This window comes from Diadema setosum, chromosome 15, assembly GCF_964275005.1.
Source record: "Diadema setosum chromosome 15, eeDiaSeto1, whole genome shotgun sequence".
NCBI lineage: Eukaryota > Metazoa > Echinodermata > Echinoidea > Diadematoida > Diadematidae > Diadema > Diadema setosum.
Genome location: NC_092699.1, coordinates 9,344 through 24,228, shown reverse-complemented (window position 1 = coordinate 24,228; position 14,885 = coordinate 9,344). Strand labels below are relative to the sequence as shown.

Genomic DNA, 14,885 nt, shown 5'->3' with positions numbered 1-14,885 from the left:
GTTCTCTGTAATTCTTATACGTGCTCATACAGTTCTTTTAATTTTGTGGTACATACCGATGATATGTCAGAGGTAACACATGCCACGTACATTAAAAAGTGACATGATTAGTTTTAAAAACAAAAATTATTGTGAAAATAGCATTTTTGAAATATTTTTACGCCTTAAATCCTTGTTGAATGCAAAATATCAGTTAAAAGTTCACCAACCCATACATTTCCTGAAAGGAAATTTACCAGCCCTTGAGACGACATGAAATAAACTGGTTTCTAAGATCATCCTGGTGTGTTCTAAGGGAAAGAGTGTCATAAGGTGCAAAAATTGGCTATTGTACATCGTTCAAAATTCTCACCCATACGACATATATATAACACCTATGTTTATATACATATATGGACAAACACATACAACACCAGTAAAGTCGTAATATGAGGATAATCAAAGAAAGAATGCCACATGTTTCCAGCGATTGCACTTTAGTCAACATGAACAACGGATGTGAATAGGGCACCGCGTACTTTTACACTGTACATCGAAATGTAAACTAGTAACCTTTAACGACTGACGGTTCACAATTTCGCAGCCATTGCTGCCTTAACTGTCACTGATTTGCACTCAGTGCAGGAGTGCAACGTTACAGAGCACGAACTTAATGTCAAATAGATGCAACTTACTTCAAAGAAAGAAAGAAAGACGACCACAATAGGTAGGATCTGCTGTACGGACAAGAGGGACAAAATGGCGAATCAATCTATCAGATCGGGAAATGCCCATTCACTAGTTCATTTGTTAGACAGTCAGAATGACACGAGCGATACCTACATTTTCAGGGATCAATAATCACTGCGTAGCCACACGATCAAAGCACTGGAAAGTCTGCGGGAAGTGCGCGACGACAAAATTGATAGCGCGTATTTCAAGTCAAATGTTAAAAGATGTGTAGTCATGACTTCTTAGTTTTAGACAGGGAATGAGGAAGACGGATTAAAATGCCTCAAATTTCACACCTTCTTCAATCTGCAACCATCTTAATTTTGCCCCAGGCTCTGATTTACGTAGTCATATATAGAGTGTTCGTTTATGTTCCCCTGGCACAGACTTTGCATCTTTTACGCGAATCTGTGGGTCTCGCACAGCAACGAAAACACCTGAACTCTGAACTTTATATGACAAAGATTATAATCACCAATCCCTAGGGGCCAGAGTTAGCCAATGCCGTAAAAAAGAAGAAGAAGAAGAAGAAAAAAAAAAACCGAACATCCAATTCACCAACGCAAACGGAGGATCTCGGTTCAACACGGCATTCAACACCGGGCCAACACAAACAGCCGGAAATTCGTCATACTTTTGAGGTCGAACGTCCACACACAGATTGATTTCAGTTTCGGTTTTATCGCCGATGCTAGAGTCGAGTTATCACTAACATTACAAGAAGTCCCGAACTTGAACTCATCTATTGTTACGACTTAGATATAAAAGAAAAGGAAAGCCCATAAAAGTGTTCAGTTGTGAAACTGTCGTCTTCAATCCTCGGCAGAGTTCGACCACATCGCTCTCCCTATGTAAATTCCAAGGCTGCGAGTGAAAAGAAAATAATAGTTGTACTGATTATTGGTGTACACAAAATGTACACAGATTGGAGGCCAGACATTTTTTTTTTTTTTTTGGTTCTATTTCATCATCTTATCTTATTTCTTTTTTTGCGGGGTGGGGGAAATTATTATTTTTTTTTGCGTACATTCATATAACACAAGAAAGTTTTGAGAGGTAAAAACCGCTACGCAAAAAAAGTCAAGGATATCTGACACGAGTTTAATCGAATCCCACTCCTCCTCTCCTCCCCCTTTCATTCAAGACTTGAATAAAAATCAGCTGATGTACTTACAGTGTAGACATGGATGATAAAGGACACTGTTTTCAATGTAACATTTTTGTCAATATTATTATTTCTTCAGTTTTGAACAGGTTTGTCTATAGACATTGTCTATGGACAATGATTTAGAAATATTAGGGCAGTGCATGATAGCAGGTCAAAAAACTCAGAAGAAGGAAGCAAGTAATCTCTGAAGTACAGAGTTTTGCATTTTTCCTTGCCGGTTATTGTCTCTTAAGGCCCTGTTACACCTTTCCGGGTAACCTACGTGGGCTTGATGCGTGTGGGCATTTTCCAGCATACCGGACAATTTTCTAAAGGCCGTGTCACACCTTTCCGGGCAAGCCTTGAGTGCGACTTGCAAAGTCTACCTGGAGGTCCCCGGAATGAGCCGCACATGACAGTACCTAGCGCGTATCTCACCCATAGTCACCTGGAGGTGTGCACGCAAATATTTTTACCCACAACCATGTTTAGGCCCTGTCACACCTTTCCGGGCAAGCTGTGCAGGTTTCTTGCGTGTAGGAATTTTCCAGCATACCGGAAACTTCTGAGGGCGAACAAGGATTTGGGCGAGTCAGTGCATGTGTCTTACTTGCTGGACGCGTACTACTTAAATTCTACTTGCGGGTAAACTGTGTGACCTTTGTACCAGTCGCGTGGGGGCTGACAACTCAGTGAAGGAATTTCTCTGAAGGAATGGCACAATTCCCTGGGAATTTCATTATCTTGGCTGCATACAGGGACTGCGAAGTATTTGCGTGGGAGTTGTCTCCGAAGTGCTGCCGCTAAGGGCCTCCTACTGGCGTTCTGCGAGGACCTTTCCGGGCATCCCCGCGACTCACCCGGAGAAAGTTTTGGTCATGCTCAAACCTTGGCTGCGGTTAAATCGGACTTGCGTGAGCACCTGTCAGGTACTGTCAGGTGCGGACCAACTGCGGAGAGCTCCGGGTAGCAAATGTGTTTCCCCGCAAGTCAGGCCGCAAAACTCCCCCAGATACGGTATGACAAGGCCTTGAGGATGCTCAAAACTTGTTCCGAGTAAGTACCCATAAGTCGCTCGTAACAGAAAACGGATCAATTTCAAAGCTCTTACGCAGGTCACACAGAATGCACGCAAAGAGAAGTTAAGTAGCACGCGTCTAGTAGGTACATAATGTAAAAAAGACAGTACCTAACACCTAGTACCTAACACGTATCTCATCCGTAGTCGCCCGGAGGTGCGCACGTAAATCTTTTTACCCGCAACTATGTTTGGGCCCTGTCACACCTTTCCGTGCAAGTTACACGGGCTTGTTGAGTGTAGGGATTTTCCAGCATACCTGACAATTCCTGAGGGCTGACAAGGATTTTCAAGAGCGAGTCAGTGTGTGTGTCTTACTTGCTGGACGCGTTCTACTTAAATTCTACTTGCGAGTATTATACTGTGTGACCTTTGTACCAGTCGCAAGGGTAATGACAACTCAGTGAAGGAATTCCTCTCAAGGAATGTCAGAAGTCCCACAGAATGTCATTATCTTGGTTTCATATGGGACTGCGAAGTGCCATTTGGAGTTGCCTGCAATGTGCTGCCGCTATTAGGGCCTCCTCCTGGCGTTTTGTCTGGACCTCTCCGGGCATCCCCGCAACTCACCCGGAAAAAAAAGATTTGTCATGCTCAAAACTTGGCTGCAGTTAAATCGGACTTGCGTGCGCACCTCCGGGCGTCTACAGGCGAGATACGCGCTAGGTACTGTCAGGTGCGGACGAACTGCGGGGAGCTCCGGGTAGCAAATTCGTTTCCCGCAAGTCAAGCCTCAAAACTTCCCCAGATGAGGTATGACAAGGCCTTGAGCATACTCAAAACTTGTTCCGGGTGAGTCATGGGGGTTCGCTCGCAGAGGTACACGCCGAACACCAGTATGAGACCCTCACCAGCAGCACCTCGCAGGCAACTCCGACGCAGGTACATCTCAGTACCTGTAAGTCGCGCGTTATAGAAAACGTTTCGGTTTCAAAGCTCTCACGCAGGTAACAATACACGCCAGTAGAATTAAGGATAAATAGTACGTGTCTAGTAGATAAGAAACAGGTGCGAAACTCGCAAACATTTTTTTGTCCGGCCGCGGAAAATTTTCCTGCGTGCGGAAAATCCCTCCTCGCAAAGGGCCCGGTTATCTTGCCCGAAAAGGTGTGACACGGCCTTAACTTGCTGGACGCGTTCTACTTACGCTTTACTTGCGGGACCTGTGTGACCTGCATGCCAGGGGACTGACAACTAGTGAAGAATGTCATTATATTGGCCGCATACGTGCACTGAAAAGTACCTGCGTTACAGCTGCGGAATTGCCTGCGAGGTGCTGCCGTTAAGAGCCTCCTACTGGCGTTCTGCGGGCAAGACCCTCGACTCAACCGGGAAAAAAAAAAGTTTTTGTCATGCTCAAAACTTAGCCAGGGGAAATCGGACTTGCGTGCGCACCTCCGGGCAACTATACAGGCGAGATACGCACTATTGGTACTGTCAGGTGCGGACCAGCCGCTGGGAGGTCCGGTTACTTTTGTTTTGTTTGGTTTTGTTTTTTCAATTCAATTCAATTCAATTCAATTAATTTATTTGCATTCTTCTTTTTCCAACAAAACATGACACAAGAAAAACCAGGAATGACATCATAAACAGAAACATTTGCCTTTACAAATAGATAAATGATACCGATAAACATAAGAGCGCATACTGGCAAAAAATAGTACAAAGTCATGCTTCAGTTGAAAAAAAAAAAAGGATTGAGAGGTTCACTAAAAAGCAAAGCTTGTAAATTGTGAACCACTCATAAAACTTGTGAGTTGAACAAGGGAAATGGAACAGGGGATGGTAGAGAATGTGCTTCATAGAGTTGGTGCTCCATGCAGCTGTGCAAGGATTGTGATTGCTACTTCGATACGTAATAATGAATTTAGTGATTGAATGATTGGTGAATGGATGATGAACCCTGAGGATGACGAAACCTATAGCTAATGAAAAAAAAAATATCAGAGAGGATTTGAAAAAAAAAAATCAACCTACGCTTAAAAGAATATAAAGATGGGGAATTTTTTATTTCACAGCTTAGCGAGTTCCAAAAATCATAAATCTAGGACCGGTGTATGTAAACGTATTCTGAACCAATAAAGTTCTCAGGAGGGGTAAATGAAACTCATTAGATTGTCTAGTGGGATAATTATGAATAGACTGGTTCCGTTGGAACATTGAATTGAAAATATTGGGAAGTGCATTTACATAGTTGTTGTTTTGTTTTTTTTCGCACGTCACCCAGCAAGGCTTCCCCTGACACGGTGTGACAAGGCCTTGAGCATGCTCAAAACTCGTTCCGGGTGAGTCGCAAGGGTTTACTGGTCTACCCGTAGGAGACCCTTCGCGGCAGTACCTTGCAAGCAACTCTCACGCAGGTACTTTGCAGCTGTAACGCAGGTACTTCTCAGTCTCCGTATGTCATTTGTCGCTCGTAATTGAAAATCGATAGGTTTCAACAGCACGCCTCTAACAGGTAAGACGCAAGTACGGAACTCGCCAACATCCTTGTCCGCCCGCAGAAAGTTTTCCTCCGTGCTGGAAAATCCTTGCTCTCTACAAGTCCAGGTAGCTTACTGGCAAAGGTGTGACAGGGCCTACAGCGAGTTCTGTATACTAACAAGGCTTGTTCGAAAAGGTGTGACATGGCCTTTACGCACAGTCTTGGAACTAGGCATGTGATTCAGTACACGTATTGTCGGTATATGTATAAAATGCAATATAAAACACCTCTGATAACATTTCAAAGCTTCGGGCATCACTCAGTACCTTTATTGTATGAACTAAAATGATTGGATGTATTTAACGAATATAGATACCTAATTGGAATATTTTGTATTATTTATGATCTAATGAATGATAACCTATCTCATAAAGCATCGTATTATTTTTCTCATGTTGACCATACATACGAAACAAGAAACAAAGAAATGTGCAATTTCAAACTAAAAACTGTCAGAATAGAATTAGGGAAGCGATCAATAGCATATTCAGGTGTTAAAAAATATGGAACAATTTTTCAACTGATTTACGTTATACATCCTCGCGTAAATTTTTTTTTGTAAAGTCTTCGAAAAGAATGTTTTGGAAGAATACACATAATTGGAATAAACTTGTTTATTTTGTTATCCACAAAGCAAAAACTTCAGATCTAGTAATATAAGTAATGTTAGTGCACTTATTAATTTCAAAATATTAATCTTGTACATAGTGTAAATACACTTGTTTATAATGTAAATAATTTTCTTCCTGAATTTATATATTCTTTTTCTGTATTCAAGGGCCAACGTCCACTAGCGTTGCTATTTGTTGGACCCTTTAACCAAATTTGTAAATATGTTTGTACTTTCATATTCATATTGTTGATAAGTTTGATTCTATACTTTCATGTTTTGTATTCCTGTTAATTGTATTGTCATTATTTTATCCTTAATGATTGTATAAATTATCTGTGATTGTAAACTTGAACTTAAAAATTTGGAAATAAATCATTCATTCATTCATTTACAGGCATGTTGGTTCTTGAATTCACTGTGATAACCATCAGTGACGTAATGATTATTCATGTTATCCTTATAAATGCTGCTTGCTAGCGTGCCACATTCACCTTACAGCAAAATGGATTTTGGCACTACATGTGTCAATGGAAAGAGATTATCAATGCATTCAATGCAAAATAATGAAATAGATGTTTTCCCAAGTGTTAATGGACGGATCATTCTGGTCATGTGATGTATGCAAGTTTATTCTTTGATTGAACAGGATTGATAAATCCAAAGATTGTTACATAGAAGATTGTGTATTATGTTGCTCTGAAAACGAGTGAAGTGCCCTAACCGACTGAGAAAAAGAAAGGTCAGTCGTACCATGCGAACTGGCTTATATAGCAGGTGATTGATTACATATCATTCTGTTGTCATTGGTTGTCTTCCCCTCTCAGAAGTCACGAGCATTTTCTCCCGTGTAGTGTTTTTTCCGGTGTTGTACTTTGTGGGTTTGTTGCTGTTGTAATTGCGTTATTTTTATTTATTTATTTTTTTTTTGTGGGGGGGGGGGGGTTCAGGACATGTTTCCTGCCGTCACCGCAGCAGAAAGGAAATGTTGGTTAATATAGCATGAACTTTGTTCCATTTTGATTTTCTTTTGGTTTGTTTTTTTCTCTTTATATGTGACACTGCACCTCAGAACAAACAAAAAGTCGCCAGACATGAATATTTGGTTAAGACCATATGTGACCGTGCACCTCAAAACGAACGTAAAGTCGCACACACTGATTTTGCATGAGGACTGCAAATAAGTGAAATGGGTCAACCTAGCCGAACTTGACTTTTTCATATTTTCTGAAAGAGTGGGTCTTCTTTTAAATAATGCTAAAATGTGGTATCATAAAACGGGCAGGAAAGTGTGTTGTTTTAGCAGTTTATCTCGAACATTTTTGGTAGAAAAGTGTGATTAGGTGTGTCTTTAGAATCCCTTTTTCATTTCTGAAAAACCTTGTCCACAATTTTCATTTTCAACTCTAATAACTTTTGAAAGTGCGGTGTTAATGATTTGATTAATTATGGACAGAATGTGTTAATGAGGCATGTTTAATTTCAGTTCAATCTGATAATCCCTTCATTGTTGTTACTCGGGTGGTTTACTTCCTGTTTTTTCGCATTCATCGCACAGCCAGCACGGTTTGGTAAAGATTAAGCACTTAAATAGACACTGTACTTTAGAGCCTCTTTTCTCAGTTCACACTTTTCCTGAGTTTGTGCTTTCTTTCCAATATTTAGATAGGTTAGGAGAGTCCATTTGATTTGAGTTATACATCATTTTAAAGCTTAAAGTCTGTTCTTTTAGAATATGGTCTCAATTGAAAATTCATGTCTGGCGACGTTAATGTTTGTTTTGAGGTGCAGGGTCACATATTCTGAAAGGGCAGACTTTAAGTTTTAAAAGCTTAAAGTCGAATTTCATTCGATTTATTTAGAGTATAATAATTATATGGGTGAAAACGTTGAACGATGTACAATTGGCCATTTTCGGGCTTTGCGACATTCAAACCCTTGTAAAATTGTCACCTAGGGGTGTGTTTCATAGTTTTAGGTATCATTTGGTAGGGAAGGGTTGTGCCTTTCAGAAAATATATACTTTGTATTGTTTTTACTGCATTTCCTTAGAATATAATGCCTTAAAGCTGAAAACTTGACAAAAATGCATATCTCACGAAAAATCCCAAAATCATACGTCGCAATTTTTGTTGTAATCCAATTACAGTAGAACAAAGTTTACACGGGCGTGTTATAATATTATGAAAAATGAAGCTTCCTGAAAGATGTTGAAAATATGTAGAAGAGTTTCAAGTTTTAAGTTTTCTGTTGATTGAGCAAGTGTAAACACATTGCCTGGACAGAAACTATGTTTTATGAATATTGATAGGTCAATAGTCTAAAATTATAATGTAGTAGTCACTTTAAATTACGTATTTTTTTGTGAGAGAAGTAGAAATGTAAGAAAAACAGGTTAAGGTCAGAGACGTTCTCTGAACAAATAGGATCCAATATTAATGACCCATCATGGCGAATTGCTGCCTATGTTTGTAGCACATAGGTTCATTAATCCCAATATAATGCCACTATCTTGTAGAAATCAAAACCATTAAGTACTGATAAGCAAAGATGCTTACGTCAGAGACGTTATACGGGACGTTTTACATATTTTCAACTACTACAATTAGGAGTAGATCTTTCATTATTCCGCAGTAGATGGCCCTCGTATACATACTTTGTTCTAGGTAATTTGCGCAATCTAAAAACAATGTTTATTTTATAATTTTGATCAGAGACGTTCATTTGTGCGTACATTGTACTTCCAGTGCATGGGAAGTTAACTTTAATATCATTTTTACTCTGTTTTTTTTTTTCTTACAGCAAGATGGGAAGACCGGATGGATCTTAAACGCTCCGAATATTAGAATTTCTTCCTGTTCAGGATTTTTAGGCTCAGTCATGTTCATGGAGCCTACAAGTTCCAGACCACGGCCGTGGTACTGGCAAGACTGGACGGACATCTTGGAGCTGCCATCTGTTTACAAAATAATGACTATCACAACCCCGGTTTCATGTAGCAAGCGACACAGCCGGTACTATGCACTGATTGAGGACATTGAAAACCACATGGGGGAGAAATTCAGTTATAATATGTTATAATGCGGAATCTGTTTTTAATGCACATCACAACGTTTGCTTTTGAGCCTGTGAAATTTGAGGCTTACACGCTAAGAAGTTAAGGTTCAATTATTTGTACCCAATTTGAAACAATGGCAGCACACCTGCGGGGCACACTTGCACCCTTGATTATGCTTAATTGCACCCTTACTTAACTGCCTTTTTGGATTTTTGTTAATTTCTGCAAACAAGTTCTTGTAGAGTGGATAAGAATATGCAACTGAGTGAGCTGACCATGTCATAACCTCACAATTGTCCATTGATCGGGTACAAAAAATAACGAAAATGCAATGTTTCTGGCATTGAAATCTAGAACATGATGCTATTCCTGATTGATTACCTTCAGAATAGTGATCGGTTAGATGCACCCGGATTTAAGTCTGGGGCATAATTATGTTGGAATGAAAAACTGGAAATTTCAAAATGTTATATGTGACCCTTGGAAGGATAATGCTACTGCTTTGAAAGTTGGCATTGATTATAAACAGAATGTGTTAATGAGGTATACTTAATTTCAGTTTAATCTGATAATCCCTTCATTGTTGTTACTCTGGTGGTTTACTTCCTGTTTTTTGTCCCATTCATCGCACAGCCACCACGGTTTGGTAAAGATTAAGCGCTTGAATAGACACTGTACTTCAGAGCCTCTTTTCTCAGTTCACACTTTTCCTGAGTTTGTGCTTTCTTTCCAATATTTAGATAGGTTAGGAGAGTCAATTTGATTTGAGTTATACACCATTTTAAAGCTTAAAGTCTGCTCGTTCAGCATTTATATACTTTGTATTACTTATAATGTTTGATGTACATATGTATCACTCATAGGCCTTTTTAGGCCGGCCGTCCGTGTGACGGGTGTGATTTTTTAAGAATAAACTACTACTACTACCACTACTACTACTACTACTCATGAAAGTGACACAATGATTTTGTGTACCAATATATACTTATCAGACACTCGTTTATTTTAAATTACCACAACGCATTTCCTCTGCCACTGGATCACAGAAAATTCCTACAATAGAAACACAAATGAAGGAAACAAATAAGATAACATTGCAACAAGTAGGACTAAGCCGTCTAATTCTAAAAGCTTAAATTCACCAAATACGAAATATTCTAATCGTAAAGGTTCTTTTACTTAGCATTAAATAAAATCATGGCAAGATGAGAGCTACATATCCATACATGTTAACATGATAAAGCCAGCCTTTCATTATTCATAAAAAGAGAATACGATTCGTATCTTACCTTCATAACTTACGTGGCCTCCTTCAATAAAGGTAAATAATTATATCTTAGAAGTGACCGTATTTTAAAGATAGGGTCACAATTAAACTACAATAAGTACGTTTCAGTCATGCTCCATCTTTTAACTGCAAACTTTAGGGTCAATAACAGTCTGAGATTTGATAATCATATTATTGTTTTTCTTTTTGCTCTGAAATCAAGAATGACACGATTTATGATTTTTTGATCACTTCAATCGTGAAGAAAATCCTGCACGCCATCAACATTCAGTGATATATTCTGAGGGTCGCTCTTACATGATTACGCATCAAGAAATGACGTTCTGTCGCAAGAAGGAATAGCATGTGTATAAAACACAGGGATTTGAACTTTAAAACCGAGACATGCTAACAGAAGATCATACATGTACGACAGATCAGAGAAAATTTGAATTCAGTTACATTCTATGGGTGAGAAACGAAATAACATCGGTACTTAACTCTTTTTGTTCGCACGCCCAATTAACTCGACGGCGTGCCCAGATCGCATATTTTGCTCAAACGCACGAACCGCCCAAACCGATCGACAAATCGCCAAGTGCCTAAGTACAATGAAAGCTTCACCCGCGATTGTATTCCTTAAACATGTGGCTTGCGTTGATTTTTGAATAAGTAGCGGTGTTCCATAGCTTCTTTTTTTTTGCGTAAATTTGAATTTTCTGTCAAAGATCAAAACATCAATGATATTTTCATGTGTATTACATTGCAATCAATATGTTCATATCTTCAGAGCTTTTAGCAGTAACATTAATTAAAAAACAACAACGATATTCTGGTATCTCCAATAGAGGTGCTGATTACAAATTAGTTGTAGTTGTCTAGTATCACAAAATGAACATAATGACTAGTGAAATACAATAAAAACGCCTTGTTTACTGATTTACAATCGCCACATACACTTTACGCACGCCTTCTCTTTCTAACTGTGCCACAATTGAACGTGATAACACACGGTTAAGTGTTTTATCTATTCTAATCAGAATTATCCTTGAAATGAAGTATCAGAAATGAGAAAAAGAGCATCATTCCTCTGCATTATCCTGTCCAATTAGTCTCAACTGTTATTTTCCCTTATCGTACATGTAAACAAAATACCTAATTATACCTCTTATACTACATTGCCATACGACAAGACTACAATGCTAAAAGAGTTGTTTTACGCAATACCACATCTACAGCTGCATTGTTTACATAAACATTGAAATTCACTTGTACAGTGTATCTTATGATACTTTTTTAAAATAATAGCAGTGTACACGAAAAAAAACAATTCTTGTAAGAAATTCTGCCAAAGGTGGCATCACGTGTTCAAAGGAAGACGCTATATCATGAATATAAATATAAACAACAACATTATCAAATCCGATCCTCGCAATTGTGATGACGTTTCTCACAGAGTACAGACTAAGTTTGGCAAAACAGTCACTGTGATGAAACTTTGGCAATTATGATACAAGGAAACTGCACGGACTAATTCAAGCAGCAATTTCTAAATGTCATTAACGGCTTCAATTTTAACTACAGGTCTGTATCAAGGGTTTGCTTATAGACAAAAATGCAAGCATATTTTGATTAATAACCTGACAGAAAACAAAGTATAAAGTATCGTATATGATAGCATATTACACAATAAGCCTAACCTTGTATAGATAATGTGTGCCTACATTAAGCAAATGCAAAAAAAAAAAAATAAGATGATTTTGATCAGAACAGAAAAGCGCAGGTGCACAGGTTACTTGACCATCAGACCTGATGATGGCGTGTAAAGTATCACTGGTATAATTATAAAATACGTAGATTCTGAACGGAAGGGAAGGGAAGGTAAAATGAGGCTACAACGCAGCCTTTCAATTAACTATTCTAATATATAGACACAATGAGAATTAATTGTTCGATGTCCTCAGGACAGCGTTTATGATGGAGTAAATGAAATACATTAAGTAAACCGTTACATGCAAGTAAAAAGTATGGTTGATACTTTAACTGACTTATTGCGTCAAATAGCCTATACGTTTGACTGTACTTCTACACTTGAAAGAAAAAACAAACAAACAAAAACAAACACACAAGCAAACAACAAAAACAAAACAAAAATATCAACCCATCTGGAAAACTTATGCTTATGTCGAAATTTAAAAACCACACAGACACACACACACAAAGAATAGAGTTACCATGAATTTGAAATATGTAAGCCTACTAGCCAAACCACCTCGTTATTATGCATTATGCAATATAAAGCTACATAGCTTCTATCAAAATTCCCCTAAAAAAGAAGAAATGTAATAAATGGATGGATTTACCGCATTTTGGAAGCAAGCTCCTCATACGTCATATATGTTTTGTATTGATAACCTGATGAAAAGTACCCTAATATTGTTTTAAGTTCAGAACCCATCAACCATTTTCCCCTTGACACATTCTTTGGAATGTAATGTATGACAAGATAAAAAAAAACGTCTGTAGTCTACCTCTTCAAATCATATTTGATCATTGCATAGCTCTATTGTTGTACAAACGACCAACAATGCATTGGGAGCACACGATAAATTGTATTGGCGGTTTTGCGGCATCATTGGTCGCCAATCAGTATAATTATTTAATAGAATACATAAAAAAATTGTGGCTCTCTCCTATAATTGACGTGCATTTAAAAAAAAAAGACGAAACAATATTCTCATTACGCCTTTTCCGTTTACCAAATCATGTACGGCAATGATAAAAGAAGTGGTTAAAAAAAAATCACTCAACTCAATGACAAAAAAAAAAAAAAATTTGCATGACAATTTTTCCCGAGGTGAAATTACATTACAGTCTCAAGTAGGCACAATTTAACGCGCTAGACATATCAGGAAACAAAACATCTAACATATTGTGAGCTCACTACATTCCGTCGTACATTCATATGATTTCATGTTTCAAGAACAGTGCAATAACAATGTTTTACACGCAACGACAAAAAACAACCCGAATGAATATTTGCTCGAGTTCATTGTCAACAGAAGGATGAAAGAGTTCGAGATCACAATCTTAACTCTTAATTGGAGGTGATTTGAGTGTCCCCGTCAAGTATCTCTTTGCCGATGGTCCATGAAAGCCACATTTCCTTTGTGATTTACGCTGCATTATCTAATGATTAGGTTTACCTTGAATCCTGTCGGGAATGCTGACATTAGTTTTGGACGAAACCAAGACAATTAATCTCATCTACTGGTGCATGCGTGTTTGAAACCAGTGCAGAAAACAGCAGATCATCAAATTCCAAGGGAGTAATTCTCCTGATAGTTACCCCGTGTATCATATCTCATTGGTTCTCCGTTTTGTTACATGATTCCTGAATCCCTTCTGACAAGCTGTGCCAAATCCGTACGGTCTGCTTTACACAATGCCTGGCTGAGCTGAGCTGCTAGTTTGCTCATATCTCCACATGACGCTCTCTGTCGCCAAAACAGCAGCATAGCCACAATGCGGTTGATGGCTCCACTGTGGTCCTCCTTGATGTGGTCAATATGAGCCTTCTTCAGGCCAAGGCTGAGTGCTAGCGTCTCCCACTCGGAGCCGATTTCCTTCGCCAGGTCATTGATGTACCCATCAGTGAGAAAGTCTGTAGAAAGGCAGGATGATTGATAAGTTAATGTATACAGGCCGGTAACCATACTCTCTCGAAAAATTCGAGTGAAAATATTCACTCTTGAAGGAGTGAATACAAAAAAAAGAGTGAATTTAAATTGAATTTTGAGTGAAAATGTTCATTTTCACTCGTTTTACAGTGACCTCACGGATCACTCCAAAATCTTCGAGTGATCCCTGAGGTCACTCCAAAATAAGTGAAAATGAACGTATATTCACTCAAAATTCACTCAAATTTCACTCTAAATTCACTCTTTTTTGTATTCACTCCTTTAACAGTGAATATTTTCACTTGATTTTTTTCCTTACAGAGTAGGATTTTCATGTCAGGTTTCAGGATTAGAAATGGACACATTGGTTTAAGTCTTTTTCGAAATATGGGGAGCAAACAAACAAATTCTTGTGCCACTTCCGGGTTTCATCAGCAGACCCCCCCCCCCCCCCAAACAAAAGGCTCTCTCGTGCAAAAAGTTTGTTCGTTACTCGTATCACTTCCTGCTTTCATTGACTGATAAGCAAACAATTTATGGTACCACTACAATAACTTCTTGTTTTTTTTTGTAAAAAAAAAAATGACGGGGGGGGGGGGGGAGTCCGTGACTCATTTTTCTATCTTTAGTTCTTTTATCATTTTTTTTTTCTGTTAAACGGGCCGGAGGGTTCCGCGGCCAAACCCCTGAACACCCTCCAGTTCCTGTACATGAGCAATAATTGTCTAAAACACGGAAGCTGATACATCTTTTTTATCCACTTCCTGATAGCACACAGGGTATCGGCGTTAAGTCGCCCTTATTAATATTCACACGTTTTGTTTTATTTTTCTCCAAAAGATAGACGCC

General features: G+C 38.6%; 1 protein-coding gene across 1 annotated transcript in view; it reads right to left on the bottom strand.

Annotated features, from left to right (window-relative positions):
- LOC140239127 (probable serine/threonine-protein kinase roco8) overlaps positions 1 to 14,020 on the bottom strand; it is a gene marked incomplete at its 5' end in the record, with an annotated part of 151,377 nt that extends 137,357 nt beyond the window's left edge. The window contains one exon of the mRNA XM_072319011.1: positions 13,787 to 14,020. Within this exon, the coding sequence (XP_072175112.1) occupies positions 13,787 to 14,020 (234 nt within the window). The remainder of the gene's footprint in view (positions 1 to 13,786) is intronic.
- Positions 14,021 to 14,885: the final 865 nt, after the last annotated feature.